General features: G+C 40.4%; 1 protein-coding gene across 1 annotated transcript; it reads left to right on the top strand.

Annotated features, from left to right (window-relative positions):
* The first annotated feature begins 486 nt into the window (after positions 1-486).
* On the top strand, positions 487-20,222 carry ankrd52a (ankyrin repeat domain 52a). Its single transcript, XM_018678913.2, has 28 exons — positions 487-708; positions 1,311-1,394; positions 1,535-1,613; positions 1,768-1,838; positions 2,048-2,248; positions 2,351-2,438; positions 2,620-2,762; positions 2,995-3,207; positions 3,970-4,048; positions 4,158-4,272; positions 4,480-4,562; positions 4,674-4,791; positions 4,900-4,968; positions 5,104-5,244; positions 5,552-5,614; positions 5,794-5,905; positions 6,312-6,383; positions 6,474-6,675; positions 6,820-6,907; positions 7,051-7,168; positions 7,672-7,891; positions 7,999-8,086; positions 8,218-8,301; positions 8,568-8,713; positions 8,897-8,979; positions 9,239-9,321; positions 9,625-9,716; positions 10,277-20,222. Exons 1-28 carry the CDS (start codon positions 682-684, stop codon positions 10,546-10,548), a joined length of 3,234 nt encoding a protein of 1,077 aa, XP_018534429.1. The 5' UTR covers positions 487-681; the 3' UTR covers positions 10,549-20,222.
* The last annotated feature ends 1,117 nt before the right edge of the window (positions 20,223-21,339 follow it).

Below are 21,339 nucleotides of genomic sequence, written 5' to 3'. Positions count from 1 at the left end.
TATATATATATATATAATAAAATCCAGTACTGACCACACTGGTAAACATATAATTGACTTTACACATGTATGATGTCGCATGTGGGTTAATAAATATTACAGAAGGGCTGTTGTATTTAATTGTAAGAGATGCAATAGATCATACAGCTGTTTTATACAGTTTGGTTGTGTCTAATAAAGTGCCCACTGAGTGTATATTTCCAACCAATGTTTTTTTTTTTTTTTAAATCTTACATTGTTCACAGTGAAATCATACATCATAAATAAAAATAATGTCTTATTTTTTTGTGGTGGACATTTGGGTCAAATTCAGAGCTTCATAGACCTACATATCATCACTGGCTATTCCCTACATCCCTGCAATCAGTATGGAGTACCACCCATTCCCTCCTGTCTTTAGGCGGTGTAACAGCTGCGTTTACTGTTTTCTACCACATGGTGTCGCCATTTCTCCCGAGAAGCCGAGAGCAGACCGCCACGCCTGTAGGCGGACCAGCACAGTCGTAGCCAGTATCGTCAGACCAGACATAGGATACAGACAACAACAGTGACAGATCAAGACCGCATTTCTGTTTGCAACCAGCTATGGGTGTAGTCTGAAAAGTGGATACAGTAGCGCACCGCAATATACCTCGAAGTTTTATCCTCATGAAGGAGCTCCGTCCTGGCTGAGTTTGGGAGATGGGAGTACTCAACATTGCAGACCAGGTACGCTGTAAGAAGGCGCTCCGTGTTTGTGCTGTGGCGCAGTCTATTTGCTGGGGAAGACCTTCTCTTGTGCGCAACATACTACGTCTTAAACGTTGAACGAGTTGTTTTCATATTCAGATTTTTGGTGGTGCGTGTTTGTACAAGAGGATGTCGACATCATAACGAAGTAATGCTGCGGAATCAGCAAGGCTCGGCGTTTATTCGTTAACGCATCCGTTGTTGCCGCTCTTGTCTAGGCCGTGCTCTGGGTCAGGGCCAGCTCTGTAGCAGAGGGAGCTAGCTAAAGCCGTTTGGCTAACTGACGTAAGTGGCGAGAAAGGGGCCTGTAGGCCTCAGCCAGGGCTCCGAGTATTTGCTGGAAGGAAACAAGACTCATATTCAGTTACTTGCAGTAAACGCACCAAAATATAACATTTAACACCATGATAGGATGTTTAACTATTTTACTGAATAGTTAATGGCTTTAGCGCACATTTGACCCGCTCTGGGGAATCGTATAGAGTGATGCTCGTATCCGAATCGCCGCTTCGGATCAACGTTAACGTAATTTCATGCAGCGTTATCTAGACGTTAAGTTAACCGGTATTTCTGTGTTGCAGCCTCCTCTGGTCCAGGCCATCTTCAATCGTAATGCTGAAGAACTTCAACTATTATTGCACAAAAAGGAGGATGTCAATGCACTGGTATGTGTGAAGTACATTTAGTCACAATGCAAAACAGGTTCATGTCGCGAAGGACTTGGGCCCCGAGTTATAAGTCAAACATGAGCATTAAACGTCATTTCCCTCCAACCCCGTTGATTTTAATTGTGTTTATCCTGCAGGACCAAGAGCGCCGTACGCCACTTCATGCTGCTGCCTGTGTGGGTGACGTCCATATTATGGACCTCCTCATTGAATCAGGTAAGTGAGCTGCATGCATTGGCTATGTGTTAACAACCTGGCCCCCTCTGTACGGTCACCACCACTGTCTGCAACAGTATTACTCTTCACCTGCAGCATCATGTGACCCTTTAAAAATTGTTGGATTTTCCTTGTTTATTTGTTTGTCTGCCAGGTGCCAGTGTAAATGCTAAAGACCATGTATGGTTGACCCCATTGCACAGGGCGGCTGCTTCCAGAAATGAAGTAAGCACAAAACTCATATCCTTTTCAGAAAGTCCAATTATCTCTTAGTCAGATGACATCATCCTCTAATTCTGTTATGCATTCACCCACAGTGATTGTCAAACTCATTTGGATTTATGCACCAAAATATTGCACTGACTGAGGGAAACGCAGCAAACTGCAGATATGATATATGCTTTAAGCTCTCATAATTGCTTCCTTCTCCCCAGAGGGCAGTGGGTCTGCTGCTGAGGCGCGGAGCAGAGGCAAATGCACGAGACAAGTTCTGGCAGACTCCACTGCATGTGGCTGCTGCCAACCGTGCCACACGCTGCGCAGAGGCCCTGCTAACCCAACTGAGCAACCTGAACATGGCAGATCGCACAGGCAGAACTGCTTTGCACCATGCAGCTCAGAGTGGGTTCCAGGAGGTGAGATTTGAGCCGTTTGCTTTCCTTTGGAGATCCTTTTAAATAGCAAGAACTTGAGAGTGGTATTTAATCAGCAATTATATGAATTAATTTGTATTTCAGATGGTGAAGCTGTTGCTGAACAAAGGGGCCAACCTGAGTGCCATCGACAAGAAGGAGAGACAGCCTATTCATTGTGCTGCTTACTTGGGTAAGCAAGTTTCATTTTGACTCCAGTGCTGCACAGCTACTATTTTCATTGTCAAATAGCAGTAAAAGCTCCCATTGTTCGTGGCCACTTTTACTGAACTGAAAAGCAACAACATGGGCAAGTCCTCAAGTCACACTCTATAATTCAGACATGCTTTCTCTGTTTTTTGTGTTTCCCATAGGGCATGTGGAGATTGTGAAGTTGCTGGTGTCCCGCAGTGCCGACAAGAGCTGCAAGGATAAGCAGGGCTACACACCTCTCCATGCTGCTGCTGCAAGTGGTCACATCGAAATTGTAAAGTACCTACTGAGGATGGGGGCAGAGGTGAGTGATTTTACATTCATTTTCCCCCCAAAGAAATATTGATTTTTAAATTTGCTGTATTCGTCTGCCCTTTTGTTTATTTTATTAAATGTCAGACCGTACAATCAACTATCTTTTATCATGAGCGGCTGAAATCTGATCAAAGGACTTTTATTTTAAAGTTTCCAGGAATCCCTCCTCTCAGGCTTTAGGCACAGTCTGATCTTGTGTCACATTTGTGTTTCACCTTCAGATTGATGAGCCCAATGGCTTTGGAAACACTGCGCTCCATGTGGCTTGCTACATGGGGCAGGAGGCTGTGGCTACAGAGCTGGTGAACCATGGAGCTAATGTGAACCAGCCCAACAAGTGCGGCTACACCCCTCTGCACCTGGCTGCCGTCTCCACCAACGGTGCCCTCTGTCTGGAGTTGCTGGTCAACAATGGGGCAGATGTCAACCAGCAGGTATGAAACAGGGTGGAGAGTCTGAAAGGGAAATGACTGAACAATTTGCCACTTACTTATTAATAATCATGTAATGTGATGGTGTTACTGGATTGTTTTTACACCAGATTTTAGTGTACAGATTTAAAGAAAAGTGTGTTTGGATTGTAGCCGTGGCCCAAACTAATTTAATCATCATATGGGGGTGGGCATGGAGAAAGAATAAAGATAGTACATGTTCTATTCCTGCCTATAGAAACACTTATTGTATTAATGTGCAGGGGTGGATGATTTTTCAAACATGCATTTAGTTGCCAGAAGTGGCAACATTGCTGTGGTATGTGTGAAAATGTCCTAATAGATTTAAGGATTCATATAGAATTAATCACACTATTTACAGCTTACATAAACCTTAATGTGTTGCCTTTTCCAATTTAAATATCATTCTCTCAGGAAAAAATACAATCAGTGTTGTTGGCTATTATTGTAATAATTAATTTAGTGTTAAAGTGAGACCTGTTATTTTAGTTGTATGTAAATTTGAATTTTCTAAATAAGAAGGTGCCAGTTAGAGTGGAAACAGTGCTTGCTTGCACTGCACATGCACTGATGTGCATGATAATAATTTTTTTGACTCTTCAGTTCAATTCTATAATTAGTTGTCAAATCAGCCTCACTACCCATTGGAGCAGTTTTATGAAACCTGCTCAAAAAAGTCTCACATACCAGTAAAATGTTATAGATGATATAATATGATCTAATAATCTGTTTATTTTTTAACAGAGCAAAGAAGGGAAGAGCCCCCTGCACATGGCAGCCATTCATGGACGCTTCACACGCTCTCAGATCCTCATCCAAAACGGTAACGATGACTGTGCTGTTCGACTGCTCTGTGAGAATACGTCAGTACAGGCTTTTCTCTCCTCCCCGATGGGTTTTTGATTCACTCTCTCTTCTCTACTTTCCATCAGGTGGGGAAATTGATTGTGTGGATAAGTATGGCAATACTCCTCTCCACGTTGCTGCTAAGTATGGCCATGAACTGCTGATCAGCACTCTAATGACCAACGGAGCAGACACAGCCAGGTATCGAAAAAGTCTTAAGTGGTATCACTGATGGAAATAATTTTGCCACGAGGTTGTAAAAACACACTAAAGCACAGCCTTTAATACAAAGAAGCATTAATGTATGTGTCTCATGCTATAAAACAGTTGGGTTTAAGCGAGGTCACATTTTTAGTACTGAGTTTTTGGTTCCTAACTTTTTGTTCTGGGTCATTTATGCTTTTCTAGACGTGGGATCCATGGCATGTTCCCCTTGCACTTAGCTGTGCTGTACGGGTTTTCAGACTGTTGTCGCAAGTTACTCTCCTCAGGTTTGTTCCATCAATTTTTGCACTCTGATTGCTTCATGTTCTGTATCTACATCTTTGCATATATATTTTGGCGTAGCTGTAACCGCCAGCTGTTTCTTCATTACCCCACAGGTCAGCTGTATAGTATAGTTTCATCTATGAGTAAGGAGCATGTACTATCAGCTGGGTTTGACATAAACACCCCTGACAACTTTGGGAGGACCTGTCTACACGCTGCTGCCTCTGGAGGGTAAGATGCACAATCTGCCTTCACACTGAAATATTAAAGTGACCTAGAATGTTGCACGCTCACATGTTTGTTGCTCCAACTTAATTTCCTGTTGTTGTGTCTCTACAGAAATGTTGAATGTCTGAACTTGCTCCTAAGTAGCGGTACTGACTTAAACAAGAGGGACATAATGGGAAGGTGAGTTCCCCCTCATCCTCCTTAGATTTTTGTGTTTTTAATTTGCTGACGCTGTTTAAGCATTATTTTCTGGATACATAATATAAACAAGTATTCTGGGTGACCATATCCTCTCTCCTTGCATCCTACCTATAGGACACCGTTGCACTATGCGGCTGCTAATGGGAGGTACCAGTGCACTGTGACCCTGGTGAGCGCTGGCGCTGAGGTCAACGAGCCTGACCAGACAGGCTGTACTCCCCTGCACTACTCTGCCGCCTCCCAAGCCTTCAGCAGGTTGGAAAACGTATCTCTCTCTGTCTGTATTTTTTCCTGAAACAGTGGCAACAACACAAGTGACCAAATTCTGTTCAAGTCTGGCAAAAAGTCAGCTTTTTGTGTTTTCTTTTATTATTCCTACTTGTTTAGTTAAAGAAAATAAAATAAAAATACTCTGAAATCACATTGACCTCTGAGCTTAGCATTAGAAAAACCCCAAAAGCTTTCTTGGTTAACAGCGTATCTGTGTAAACGACACACCCAGGAATGGGCATACTGACCTCAAGACAGTTTATTGAATCAAAGAATTTCTTGTTCTTTCCAGAGTTGATCGTCATTTTTCTGGGAACCATCAGAATGATGAAGACGAGGCGAAGGAGTCATACTTGTGAGTTAATTTGTTCTTCCCTTTGTCTTCCCTTTACTGCATCTGCTTATGCTCAATGTGATTAAGTCTTCAAATTCAATGAACTGACACAAAGTTTGTTTGTGGAAAACATTTTTGCCTGAAGGCCCATTGAATTAACGCCCTCCCTCTCTGCATTTTTTGTCATCTCTTCATAACAGCTGCTTGGAGCATCTCTTGGACAATGGTGCTGATCCATCGATGGTCAACTCAAAGGGTTACAGTGCTGTTCACTATGCAGCTTACCATGGCAACAAACAAAACCTGGAGCTGGTATGTTCTTTTGTTCACAACACAACATGCATTAATCACTCATATGTCAAAGTGAAGCTGCAACAATTAGTCAATTACTCAATTAGAAGAACATTAATTGGCAACTATTTTGATAATAGATTCATTGTGTAAGACCTTTAATGTAGTTATCTACATTATGTCTCTGGATTTTTGTTAGTTGCATAAAACAAGATATTAACAAGATATTTGATGTTATAATCCTGTTTTCTTAGAACAATGTACTCACTGATTCCTTATTTGTTAGACAGCTCAAACAATTGAGTATGACAAATTGTATTTGTGGTGTGGTGACGTCCGAAATGACGAATATATCCAACATATTACTTATAACTCATCTTCTTGCCTCAGTAAATTAAATTCACCGTACACTGCTTTTTTTTTTAAGCTCCTGGAGATGTCCTTTAATGCACTAGGAGACATAGAGAGCAGTATTCCAGTCAGTCCGCTGCATCTCGCTGTAAGTTTTTCACATTGAACTTTCTGGGTAATCGGCTTCTTAATCTTGACTAAATGCAGAAGTTGTGACTGACTTCCTGTGGTCCCTCAGGCTGATAAGGGCCATTGGCAGGCACTGCGTGTGCTGACTGAGACTGCAGCCTATGTGGACATGCAGGATGCTGCAGGCCGTTCTGTGCTCTACTTGGCTGCCCAGAAAGGCTACGCCCGCTGTGTTGAGGTGCTCTTGGCTCAGGGGGCGTCCTGTCTCCTCAATGACAACCGCCTCATGTGGACTCCAATTCATGTTGCAGGTATACTGCTCTCTGGTGGAATATTTAATGTTTTTGCTGTTGTATCTGATTCCTACCACTCTGAATAGAGTCGGTTTCATGTTTAGAATAATATAGATGTGTGTATTTTTTAAATTCTCCCTCCTGCACTTTGTTTCATACCAGCTTCCAATGGTCACTCTGACTGCCTGCGCATGATGATTGATTACGGGGAGGAGGGGGATCTCACCAATGTTGCGGACAAATTTGGCCAGTAAGTTTTTTTTCCCTTTTTGTATCTTGTTGTGTTGTTGCTTCAGTTTGAACATTTAGCTTTGGGAAAAAAACAGAAGCTAATTTGACCATTTAGCATACAGTGAAAATACACCTCTTAGTTGCTATTTTTGTCGTCTTCAGGACCCCTCTGATGCTAGCTGTTCTCGGAGGTCACACTGACTGTGTCCACTTCCTGTTGGAGAAGGGTGCCTTGCCAGATGCCAAGGACAAGAGGGGAAGCACAGCTTTGCACAGAGGGGTAAGTCAAACACAGCACGTGGCTACCGAACTCTTTCAAGTTTAACATGTACAACAGACAATCTAAATGCCCTTAATTTTTATTTCCAGTGATAGATAATGTGGTTAAACTGGAGACTTGTGTACAAACTCAGTCATCCCTGTCAGCAAACAATAAAATATTAACATAGAGAAATGATGGCTAAATTCATGATAGTGCCATCCGTGAAGGGTGTCTTAGGAGTTCCCAGTGTCGTGGACATGGGCCCATTGCAGTCATAGGTTAAAACAAATTTCTGTTAATCTGTTCATTGAATAGCATCCTTAATCTAGTAATGGGCTCCATTTCCAGGAGAGTAACCTAGATCTAATTAATATTGCTGTGATCCAGGAGTAGAATTTGTAACAAAGAATATTGAAGAAAAATTATTTATATTTATAAATAAAGTTATAATCATACTTTTCTCAGAGTTAATGCCTGTGTTGAAATCCGTGTCTCATCACACTGTGCTGGTCTCTGTTCAGGCGGTGTTGGGCCATGATGACTGTGTGACAGTCCTGCTGGAGCACAAAGCTTCTGCACTGTGTCGGGACACCCAGGGTAGGACACCGCTGCACTACGCTGCATCCAGAGGCCACACAGAGATCCTGGCCAGTCTGGTGCAGGCCGCCATGGCAACAGACCCACAAGATAAACTGCTGGACAACAAACAATACACCCCATTACACTGGGCTGCTTACAAAGGTTTGCTCAGTTTGATCGACTGGAAATTGCTAATCCCCGAAACTTAAATGTTGCAATTAATCATGGTAACATCTGTTGTCTATAATGCTGAGTGTGTTTGTTCTCAGGGCATGAAGACTGTTTGGAGGTTTTACTTGAATTTAAAACATTTATCCATCAAGAGGGAAACCCTTTCACCCCCCTGCACTGTGCTCTGTGAGTATTAACTTGGCATAAGTGCTTATCTCGTATCTCATAGTGTCAAAACTAATTACTTTCACTCAAAAACACATTAATAAGGTTTACTAGACATCAGCATTTTATTAACTCAGCCATCTTGCTTGTAGGATGAATGGCCATAGCGGTGCTGCAGAGAGGCTGCTGGAATCTGCTGGGGTCCACATGATTAACACCAGAGATGCCAAAGGAAGGTGAGGCTGCCAAACAAAAGATTTGATTATTATGGAACAACTGTGATTCAGAAAGAAATCATTTAATATAAAAACCCTGAAGACACTGGGAGGTATAGCCTCAAGGTGTTTCCCCTCATTATGGAGTTAGTATCATTACCTGCACCTGCTCCTTTTCAAATAATTAGTCACGAAGTCCCTTTGTATTTAAAAGTCTGCCACTACCCCTGATGCTGTAGCACTGATCGTACAGTAATTGGTTGGACTGCCTCTGTGTGTGCCTGTAGGACCCCACTGCATGCTGCTGCATTTGCTGAGGATGTTGCAGGACTTCAGCTGGTGCTTCGCCATGGGGCAGAGATCAATGCAGTGGACAAAAGTGGGCGCTCTGCTCTGATGGTAGCTGCTGACAAGGGACACAGTGGCACCGTGGGTGAGTGTCACACCTATTATTCTTGTGGTCTTACCAAGAACAAGTTGTTTTTTAATGTGTTAAGCTGTGAGCCTCACGCTAGGCTTCAATAGGTCTGTTGTTCATCCTCAGTGGCTGTAATCGTCAGACTGGGACATCTGTAGTCGCAGGAAATAAATGTCTTTGTGTCTTGGTGTTGTCTAGCCATCCTCCTTCACCGGGCCAAGGCTGACCTGACACTGCTGGATGAGAACAGGAACACTGCCCTGCACCTGGCCTGCAGCAAGGTACACAGCATAATTATTCACATGATCCTAAAGTCACAGCACCACTGTGATGTGCTGAGCATTACCACCATGTTTATCAAAAGGAATCCGAGTACCTCAGCAAATGTAGCTTCTCTTACATAAGTACTGTTTTTTTTTTTTAGTATACAAGAAAAAAAAACACCTGAGTGTAACGAGGTACACTTTTTCTGCATGTCAAGCAACTCCAACAGACACACACACTTGCATTTTTTCAATGTCTTTCTGTTTTGTCCCACAGGCTCATGAGATGTGTGCCCTGCTGATTCTGGGAGAGATCCACAGTCCGACACTCATAAACGCCACCAACAGTGCTCTGCAAATGTGAGAACCCTGCGTTGTTTTTAAGCTAACTACAAATGAGGGCCTTGAAATACAGGCCATGTTTGTCCTAGTGTTGTTTTAATAATTTTAAAAATAGAGTATGAATATTTTAAATTGTCTGTGGTAATTGCGACATCTTTTATTTGTGCCAAAATTTTGTTCACACTATAAACTACTCTGAGGCAGGATCTTATATTGAAAGTTTCTGGTATTCGTTACGTGTCCTAATGTTCCGATTGTAAATTAGTTGGTGAGTCACAGATCTGCCAGCTGTCTCTCAGACTTTCCCTCGCTCTCCTCCAGGCCCCTCCATCTTGCAGCACGTAATGGCCTGGCTACGGTGGTGCAGGCACTGCTGAGTAGAGGAGCCACTGTGCTGGCTGTGGATGAGGAAGGTGAGGCATTATTAAAATCTGCTCGAGTGAATTTTTGTTTTAGCTTGTTTATTTCAGACTTGTAGAAGTCAGACACTAAACAAAAACATTTGTTTGCGTGAAGCAACCAAATATTATATTATATTATATTATATTATATTACATTCTCAGATTCATTTGTGATTAATATTAAATTATGAAAAACCTGCACATCATTTATTTAAACCTGCTTCAGTAGATTTCTTTGTCTTCTTGGGTGCAGCTAACAAGCTGTAAATACATTACTGACATTAATATATTGTTGCTCCAACATTCACTCTGAGTGAGAGCGTGAACCAGCGCAGGAAACTTGTACATGTAAAGCCAAATCAATGATTTAAAAACACAACAACATAGTGTGACTGAAACAGCAGAATTGTGTTAGAATTCTCTGGATTCATCACTACGAGCGACACCTTTGACATCGCACACAGTCATTTGATCCATTAGATAGAGCAGCTGTAAAAAAGTTTGCCTAATGTAATTCATATGATCTTCAAGTAATACATGGGCACTAATGCGAATGTATTGTTGTCAATCAGGCCACACCCCAGCTTTGGCCTGTGCTCCCAACAAGGACGTGGCTGACTGCCTGGCTCTGATCCTCTCTACCATGAAGCCTTTCCCCCAGCGGGACCCTTCCTCCTGCTCCTGCTCCTCTCCCACTGTCTCCCCCTCCCCGGGTCTCAACTTGCTGAAGCACTGCGGCATCACCGCCGCCTGCGCCCCCCTGCCCAGCAACGGCCTCCACAACGGCTACGTCAAGGACCGTCACGGTGCACCGGTTGGCCTGGACGGGTGTCTGTCTGAGTGAGGTCACGTGCCCCTGCCCCCCCCTCAGTCAGCTGCTATCACCATCATCACCACCAGGGGGCGACTCCCTTTAACATGGCCCAGAGGACCAGGAGAGCACCCACCCACATGTCTGTTCTCTGTGTATGTATGTGTTTGTGCGTCTGTGTGTGCGTGAGTGTTTGGTCTTCTCTTGAGGTGCAGTCAAACCTAATATGCAATTAGATCCCATTCCTCCATCTCCTAGTAGTGCTTAATACGTAGAGGCAGATTGCTCTACAAGGTCACTCAGATGAAGTGTGGCATCCAAAACAAACACTAGCAATCTGGCCATCTCTAAATCATTTAACCCTTTAAAACCATGTTGACATAATTATATAACCAACATCTAAGAGCATGGAAATCTCTGTATCCTCGACTGTCTTTCTCTCTCTTCATATCATTCAGTATAAAAGTCATATCATGTTTAATCAGTTGTGGTGACCTTGTAGAGGAACGAACAGCCTTCCCAAAAGAATGATCAAAGAGTTTCTTTGTTTGTTTTTTGGTGATTTATTATTTTCTTTTTTTCTTTTTTTTCTTTTTTTTTTTTTGTTTTTAATTGTCCGTTAGCCTAGATTTTTATGAAGGAACCACACAAGGGAAAAATCTAAATTTTGCTTAAGAGTGCAATGCTTGTGTACTACAGTACAATCTGAAATTTGGAAAAGGGTCACAAAGATGTTAATTCCATAGTGTACTTTAAACGTACAGCCTAGATTTGTTTGGCATTTTAAGATAATTTGGTAATGCTGCTGAATACATTAGCATGTCTCCTTCCAAAGGAGAGCCATGTTCGGGGTCAGCGTTGTAACATCACCTTGTTCTTGATGCTGACTTCATGTTTTAAAGATGCTAAATAAGTGTTTGTTAAGCTAGAATGTTTCTAAGCATATAAGTTATGACCAAAGTTGATCAACACTACTATGGCTATAAATTATTTATTTGAGATGATCTGTACTGTATAGAGAAAGACAATAGATCTTGATATACCTCGTCAACTCGTTTAGCAGCTGCTTCATCTTCACCCAGGGTCCGTAGGCCTAATGTTCTCTTTTTGTAGGACTAGAGAACTACTGTAGGATAGTGACTGACTGAGGCCTTGTTTATTTCTAGATGAAGGCTTTACTAGTAATATCTGCCAACAACACCTCATCAAAGCATCATATATCTGAGCACATAAATGAACAAGCCATTTCAATTTATTTCCCATCTCTTTAACAGTGTTTTTTTTGGAAAAGATTACAGAATTCGAATGGCCTAATTATTGAAAGAGAGCAATCAGTTTTGGTTTTTAGGCACTAATGATGTTTTTTTCCTTCTTTTGTTGTGTTTCTGAAGTTGAACTGGCCATCAGCATCGTCGTTTAACAAGCTCTCACTAAAATGAGTATTTCTCGGAGCTGGTGAACTAGTCTTAAACATCTAATAGCTTATATTTCAAGTTCTCGGTGGTCAACTCTGATCAATTATTACAACTGAAAGATAAGAGTATTGTCTGCTATTTTTATTGGGCAGTTTTCAAGCAATATTTTCTTTTTGGCCTTTTTTTGTTTAACGTTATTGAATAGACAATCACTGTCACAAGGGCTTTTGTTTCCCTGGAATGTGTTTGATTTTTTTTATTTTTCGTTTTTATTATTTCATGAAAAAAAAATTACCTAAAGACTAAACGAATGGCTCTGTGTGTGCCGGGCATTTTACTGTCAGTGTCAACACAAATGCACTGGACTGCCTTTATGGCATCTCATGAAATGCCTTTTGACCCATGCCTTCCGTAACACATCATTTCAGTTGGTTTGCGTAATGACAGAGTATGACGAGCCCTGACACTGATTATCTTTCCACCCGTTTGTTAGCAACAGCATTGAACCACAGCTGCACCATAGTATGTTGTGGAAAAACATCGCCCAGTGTGTCCTTTATGCGCTGCGGCATTATCAATGACCAGGGTGTTGATATCCCTTATTGAAGCAAATAGGGCTAAGAGGAAAAGGAGAGGGATCTTTGCTTAGGCCAATACCTGTTGTTTAGATTTCAGGAATAGCAGAAATCCAAATATGTGCTTTTTTGGTGTTCATTATTTTGTCTCCTCATCCCATTTCTGGTACTAAGCATACTAAAGATGATTGTATCGGACCACTAGAGCTGTTTGTGACTTTTAGATGTTATATCTATGCTATTATGTCGTCTTTTTTTTTTTTTAAACCATCTGCTGGTGGTTAAATTACACTGAGTAAGATTGTTTTCATTGGCGTGATAACTTCATATCCACTGGTAATGAAGTGGCACAATTGCACACATTAGTTGACTGGATGAGAGATGAGGACCTAGACTAGGCTTTGTTGTTAAATACCCCTGCGAAAAAGTCTTCACGTTATTGTATTTTACTTGACTTGACTAAAACTGACATTAAGTCCATTTCAGAGCAGTGATTTCTCAGAGTTAGTGTCGTAGATTTGTAGTTGGAAATTCAATTGACCTCCATAACTGACTGAAATGAAATGGAACTAATTGGTGACCCCCAGCCTTTGGTCTCTTCAGGAGAACCGTTATATTATTGTTAGTATTAGGGATAGGTACATAGGTTTTTTTTTTTTTGTAATCTCAGGATCTGTGCTGAAGCAGCAGGCAGAATTTATTAATCCAATCAGATCTCAGCAAGATGATTATGTCTACATTTTTTTTGATGGGATGTTCCATAATTTAATTCCTTTTTAACCCTAATCCCACAGCACTTAATTAGATAGTCAAGCACGCACTTTAGTACATTCAGGTTCTAAGTGTGCAAAAGAGCAGATGTAATGTATGTACTTATGTTTACATGCATGTGTGTTGCTGCTGAATACAGGAAGGTAGGGTTGCAAAAAGACAAGCAAAGGCTGCAACAAAATTGTTCTCTAACAATGCATTATTTAAAAAAATAAGTGTCTCTAAGCACTTCGGGACAGTGTCCACTGCCCACTGACTTTTCTTTTGTTATCTTTTTCTGGGCAACTGGCCCAACAAAGTGACAAGGTTACATTACCCAGCCTACTGTTAATAATACAGACTCTGGCCTAAGTCACTTAAAGTCAGTCCAGTGATTCAACAGACACCTCAGGCAGGCTCCTCAAAATACTCTACATACACTCTCTGCCATCTGTAGGTGCTGTCAGACCGGTCTGTTCAGGCAGGGATTCTTTTTCTCTTGTGATGTCCTTATCTGACCAGTAAATGGAGCCATTGCCCCTTTGCAACTATACAAGTTGTAACTGAAATCCTTTTGTTGTATCACAGTATTCTTATACATGCTTTTTTTTTATTTGTGTGTACCAGTGATAACTGAGTGATTGTGCATGGAGCCAGATCACAATTTTGATATAGTTAACAATTAAACAAATGGAGCATATACAATATATCTGGAGTCGGAAAGCAATGAAAGGTCCAATTGTAGCAATAGAGCGTGTGTGTAATAGTGTGCAGCACAAATATTGCACTGCCATCCATTTAGGCCAATTCAGTAAATCATAGCATAAATGCCAATGGAAGATTTTAAATGCGGGTTAGATTGTTATAATCTTTGGTCACAAATAAGGCCTGTTTGCCAAAACATGTCGAGAGGGGAAAACCTCTTAGTAAAGCAGCAATGGATTTATGCATATGTTCAAGCAGTTTACAGTCTGACCATCAAATCTGAGCCATGAATTTTTCTGACTGAAATGAATGTAGGGTCAGTTTAGAGCAGGACAATTTGCTTTCTCCCGACTTTAAACTGTTGCTCTTCATTTGTCTTGCGTAGATATGATTATACAGGTAGCATGTAATAACCTAATTCTCTACATATTATACAGTATGTGTAGTAGTCTTCCTGCATTGAGGGTCTGGATAGGGTTTTCTTTTCTCTTTTTTCTTTTTGGCATTATTGTTGGAGTATAGGCCTGCTGTGGTGTAATATCATTCTTCTTTCTCTATACATATATTTGTGTGGAGTGTAGCCTACAAGGTAAACAGAGGACAAGAGTTCAGATGAATTTAACATTCATGTTCATCCATTCCATTGAGATTGCCTTACAGTACAGTAAAACGAGAGGGACATAAAAGGTCTACAGTAGATATGATCACACATACTCGTAAATAGCCTATATTTGACAAAAATGCACCTAAGCTACACCCATTTAGTGCCATAGAAACCTTTATTTGCCTTTAGACATAAATCATATTTACTTGGTCAGTAACTTATTCAGAAGTAGGCAGGATTATTACAGTTTTGTGTTGAGCTGCATGTCTTTTCACCAATTATATTAGTCAAAGAAAAACTATATAAATATTTGCATGGGATATTAGTACTTAAATGCAAGTATTCTGTTAAAATTTGGTGTCAGTAGAAGTCTATTTTATAATTGGACATTTTTGGAGAACATAGTTAGTCCCTTTGGTATTGGCAAAGCAATCCCTAGGTTGTGTGTTTGTTTAACAAGATGGTTTATAATGTGTGTGTTACCAGGATTTAAAAAAAAAAGTTTTTTGATGTCCAAAAAAAGCATGGTATATACAGTATAGAATTGATTTGCCTCAATGGATGTCTCGGTTCTTACTTGAAGTAAATGGCAAATTTCAATTCAACTCTCTGATCCACTGTTGAGCCTTTTGCCTTAAAAGCTGAAAATGGAAATGATACCTGGCAGTACCTGATAAGTTGCATCACCTGTAGAGTTATGCTACTTGGTTGGATTGCTAAAAAAAATTTTTTTGGCTAATTTTGGTCTTACAGACATCTGTGGGTGTCGAGAAGCACACAAATCAATTGAGGTAGCACATAGCTCAAGGTTGCCATGGTGCAGAGATTGTTGTGAGAGGTTAGGATATCGCCATATTTGCCACTGTGAATGAATGAATTCAGAATTCACTCGTAAACAATCAACTTTGGCTTCTCTGTTATCCAGAGCCAAATGACACTGGGGATAAAAGTGGTGTACCTCAAAAAAAAAAAAAAAAAAAAACTTCAGACGGATAAAGGAAATTCTGGTGAATAATGCTTGTACAGCTATGCTAACAAAGAGTTAAAATCTTGTGATCCATCTTGTCGTGGGTAGTGTAATTCTGCTTAAACCAGCCTAAATCAGAGATGTATCTACGCGGAAGTGTTAGATTAGTGTTGGCAGATGTCTCATGTTTCCTACCTTACAAAGGGGCAGCCAACTGCACCTTGTACTTTTTATTGGACCTGCAGTTTTACCTCATCAGTGATCTTTTGTGTGACGACGCTGACATTGATCCTCTGTGATTTCTTCTTGCTTTTCCTGATGCCAGTCGTGTAGATTTCTCTTATAGTGTGTGCGCGCGCGCGTGTGTGTGACAGTAACTTTTCAATATATGCATGTCAAACCTAAACATGCACAAGTCCCTTTTTTTTAAAGAACAGAAAATCATAGTTTCCCTGTTTGAACATGTTTCTCTTCATTATAACCAACAGATGAGTCTGTTACCTGGTGCAAGTCATATAGGGTGAAGGGTACAGTCTAATTTAAGGTAGGAAATGAAGGTAGCTATAAAACTTTACCTCTCTCAGTCAAAACAATACAATTTTACTGTATGACTAATGCTAGTTTGACCACTTTCCCTGCCTCAACACTTGGTTATTAATCCCCCCCCTCCCACCAATAGGACCTGTGTAATATCGAGCACAGTGGTGGCATGGTGCCTTTTATTTGTTACTACCGAAAGGTACGGTCTTCCATTTGTATTTCCCAGAAGCCTTATAATGGGAAAAAGAAATTACACTGAACATACAGGACTACAGTAGATAGGCTCACACACCCTCTGAGCATGATTATCTCAACCCTATGTGATCTGAGTGATTTTAAAAAACAAGAAAAAGCCTAAATAACTCCTGTATAACTGTAGTAGTCTGGATTCCATGATGTATTTCCAGTGACTGAGTGGCAGAATAAGGTGCACATAACCGATGCAATTTAGGGCACATCAAACATTGAATGGATGGAGATCAGTTGTACGAAAGCACAAATCCCAAAGAAGGCACCTCGGGGCTCAGTTTGTCTCTCCCTAACACCACGGAGAGAAGGAGCCTGTAGACCAAAATTTCGGCAAAGTGAAATGTGAGGGGGACAAAAACATCCGACTCCTCTTGAGTGCAGAAAAGTTTGAAAAGAGGTTTGATTGTCAGTAACACATTAACTGTAGAAAGACCATCGTCTCAGAGCTTCTTCTGATTGTTCTTCTCAACTCTTTTTGGTATTCATCGACGACTATTAACTTCACAATTCTGAAAACCAGAGTTGTGAAATGATGCGGTACCTGCGTTCAAGATCAAGTTTAGGCAAACTGTTGTGACTGTGTTGCGAATTGATTGTGGAGATTGTTTTGTGTTATTTAGGATAGACTGACTACAAGTAGGGTTGCAGTAGTAGCTGTGTGCAGTGTTAATAACCGTGTGATCATACTATAGAAGTGACGTAACATTTGTTGTCTTACTACGACATTAAGGCATGAATCATCTTCTCTCAAGCTGACCTCGTTTGAAATAGACAAAAGATAAAAAGTGCAATAACCTTTTGTTTATCATTGCTTCCTCAGTTGAAAAATAATTATTTAATATGCCCTTTTTGTTAACACCGAAAGTCACTCGTCTGTAGCAAATGAAGGATTTCAAGTGGTCCTCTTGTTTGTATTCAGAGAGGTGGCATTTGATAGTGGAGTGTGTGATATTCCATTCTTAAAACTGTGATCAATATCCAACTTTTAAAGCTGCCTGCTCGGAGAAAAGGACCGCGCACAAGTTGAGCGATAGATTTTGAGTAGGTGCATTTTTTTTTCCTCCTCCTCCTTCTTATGGATGGTATTGTAGTCTGGACTTCTGGTTTATAGTCGGTAGACATGTTCATTTGCATGTGTAGATGTGTATATGCATCCTCTTCCTCCTTGAATGAAATGTTTTCTCAAAAATATTTAGACCTGCTGTCAGTGATGTATGCGGATAAAAGGAAATATGAAATGCCTTATATTTGTTTTCAATGTTAAGCATTAAGGGTTCTTATGTGTCCCTCCCTTTTCAGCGTGTAGCCTAAAGCTTGTACAGTTAAGATACTCATGAGATTTATATCTACTGTATAGCCTATGTGTTTTCAGAATTTGTTACTTGGAGGTCCTGTGATTGTGGTTTTAGAGAAACATTCCCCTTGAAAGTGCCGTTTGTTTTCACCAGCAGAAGATGTGTCTTTGGGGGGTGGGGGTGGGGTGGGGTATGTATTTACAGAAGGAAAACAAATGTTCAAAAACACTTTCCGGTGTTTACTGTTTGAACCTGTTGAAACTGAATGACACAAAAGTATTTGTGCAGGTGAAATAAGGCAGCAATCTTCTGACGGAGCACCTTATCGACTTGCTCCTTCTGTGAGCCCACGATGGAAGTAGTCTCACACCAAGCTTGATTACTCTAAAGCAGAGCCATATCAGAGAATTTGCCCATTAGGAGCCCCCTTGAATGTGCTATTAGGAATAGCCTCCTGTAGGAAAGGATGTATACTGCATGTTCTGTGACATTTTAGTAGTGACATTTTCATGTTTTTATGTTTAGTCCGCTTCACTGTAGATGTTGCCACCTCATTGCAACTCACAAGCTATTAACAATCCTCTCACAACTGGACTTAAAGCAGGCATTGATCTGCTGCTGAGGCAGCCTTAATTCATTGCAAATTAAAAAAAAAAAAAGTTGATCGATAATGGGTTGCCTGTTTTACTTTGAGTGGCTTATCTGGGGAAATACAAAGGAGCCCTTATCACGAGTAGAAGGACTCTGTATCAGGGCATGTGATGAGTTACAATCAAATAGTTTCACAGTGCACCTTCACAACAAAAAAATAAAAACAAAAAAAAAGTTGGCTCGTCCACCCAACATTCCAAAGTTGATTTCATTTTCCACAGTCCTGTCCCGCTGATTGAGGAAATCTTTTTTGCTTTGCTGGTGAATGAAGTGGGCATGTGTGTCAATGACAGGGTTCCCTATTTAGCCTAACGCTGATTACCTCATTTACAAATCTGCAAATATACTACTCTACTGTGTGTGTAAAAGGAGTCAATGCCATCACCAGCAGCGTGGTCTCTAGACCTGTGATGACAACAGGACCAATGTTGAAAATTAGCCAATTTAAAACACGACCAGTCTGGAAATATAGGGTTAAGACACGATTTAAAAATTCTTTTGCAGGGCCGAGTGGGGCCTTTAAGATTTATTCGGTTAGTAAGCAGCTGCTACCCCGATCGGCATCAGGAGCTATCAGGAAAAAGCAGCAGGTGCAATTTTGAGATTTATTGTGCGGCATCATAATTTGGTGGTCCAACCAATAATCCCTGAGATAAAGGTGAACAGTTGTTATACAGCGCTCCTGAAACGTTGACTGGACTAGCAGCTGTTGGCACTAGCATGGTTCAAAGAAGTCGAGCTGACGCCTGGTGTATCTCACGATTATTTAAGTGAACGATCATCTTAGCATCACTTGCTGTTTTTTCAGTAGCATTTCTCCTACCTCCTTGTTTTGCAGCCTTGAGTATTGTTTGTCTCTCCACCTGTACTGACTTTAAAAAAAAAAAAAAAAACGTGTATCACAGTGCAGGAATACAGATTTATCATAAGCAATGGTAGTTATACATTAAAAAAAAAAAGTGTGCTTGGTTGTGCTGTATGTGTATATGTCTATTTGACGTTGAAAAAAATATTTATGAGAAGCATTTATACGACAAAATACCACTGGAATGTGAAGCCAGACAATGTTATGATGCAGATTATGATGATAGTCTATCCCCCTTTAACATTCAGTGGCGAATGGTCAGAGGAATCATCTTTTAGAAAATGAATAACCATGCATTGGCTTTTTTTTAACACCATGTATTTCTTTGGTTTCCTCTTTGTGCGTATACTTCCCTATCTAGCTCGATTAGTACACTCTATTTCAACGTTTACAGCTTCATTCTGGGTCAGCCGTCGATTGCCCTGCAGTTGTTAATGATACCACAGGTACCACAGGTTGTCACAAGAAAGATAGTAATAGGTGGATTTGTAATTCTGTACCGAGGGTGAGTTTGAGCCCCTCGAGCCGTATGCCTTCGAATCCATCTGTCCACTCTGAACCAAATTCTGCTACATAGGCATCTGTCTCCACACTGCCCCGACATTTTACATTCAGTTTGACTACAAGGGGTACAGGTCAAGGTGAAAGGTTTGAGGTTTTTCTGACAAGGCCCTCCCTACCCACCCAACGCACCCATGCCCTACTCCCCCACCACCCCACCCCACCCCACACCACACCACACCCCACCCCACACCACACTGTCTCACCTAAACCTCAAGCCATTCATTTTTTTGTTTTGTTTTGTTTTGTTTTTTTCGACAATGCAATCCTGAAAGCACTTTGCCTTGTTATTCCTTTGTGTGAACATGTGAATGATAATTTGTTACAAAAATGTTAAATATGTAAAAGATCATTCACTGTTTTGGAAAAACCTGCATCTGTCTTTCTGACATTAAAAGAAAAAAAAAAAACAATTTAGTGACATTAAACCTGAATCTATTTTATAAAATGTTTGCTGCAGCCAATTGGTCTTGTCATTCAGTATTGTGGCTTAGGGTTGTTTGTGTTCAATAAAGTGCTATTGCTAAATATTTCCAGAGTCTGCAGGGTTTTTTTTTTTTAATTAACATTTCTTGGTGGTCTCATATTCACATGATTTTATCTTGAGTTTGTTGTGTATAGCTTGGAGCAAAACGAAATTAATAATTGTTAAAGAATGAAAGAATTTCTTGTTTTCTTGTTTTGTTTCTTGACTTCACTCAAATGAGGAACTGAGAGAGTTGATGGTGCAAAGAAAATTGAATTGTTTTTTGCAGCACTTTATCCTCATTTAGTTGTGCTGCAGGATATGTTTCAGACCATAACTCTTTGTTTTAATCAGCAGGATCATCATTTTCAAATTATTTATCCCCGGACAGTTTGAACGTGAAGTACAATGCTGTGTTGTCAGAATACCTTGTAATATTTGAAAACAAAGAATGAAAACAGTGAAATATACTCAAATATACCTGAAAATGATCATGCAGAACATTGAATTAATTCATACTTTAATTTAAGCATTAACAAGCTGACACAGATTTACAAAACACCACTGTTATTACATACAGATGCAAGTGAAAACAAAGATTCAATTGCTTAAACAATAAAGAAAAGTAAATATCACCGTAACCAGTTGTGCATTAATGTGCAAACACTACCACCACCTTAACACAACATGGTTTGTTAAGAGCAGCTGGTGAAGAAGTATTCATATCTTTTACTCTATTAAAAGTAGAAATACTACAATTTTAAAAAATGCTCATACAAGTTGTTTAATCTGTAACAATGCTTCATATTTTATAAATTGTTATATGTTTTGTGTTTAAAATCAAAATCCTACAAATGTAGTGGAGTAAAAAGTAAAATATTTCTTTCTGAAATTAAATAAAAAGTATGAAGTAAGATAAACTTGAGTTGGAACGTGCAGTCACACTGGTATTGACTCATGTCTTCAACCTGTTCCTCCTCCTGTTCAACTGTATCCTCACACACTCTGCACACAGCACACTTTCTCTCTGCACGCCGACTGCCGTTCATTTCCTTCCTGTTTACCTTCTGTCACAAATGGAGCACTGCAACTGTGCAGGGCTGAGAAAGAGACATGTGGTGAGACACACCTGATGTGTTGCAAATGACTGAATGAATAAAGAACATGAGAATTTCATGAAA

The sequence above is a fragment of the Lates calcarifer genome, linkage group LG6 (genome assembly GCF_001640805.2).
Source record: "Lates calcarifer isolate ASB-BC8 linkage group LG6, TLL_Latcal_v3, whole genome shotgun sequence".
In the NCBI taxonomy this organism is placed as follows: Eukaryota; Metazoa; Chordata; class Actinopteri; family Centropomidae; genus Lates; species Lates calcarifer.
Note: the sequence above shows the minus strand (reverse complement) of the source record. Positions and strands in the feature narration are given on the sequence as shown.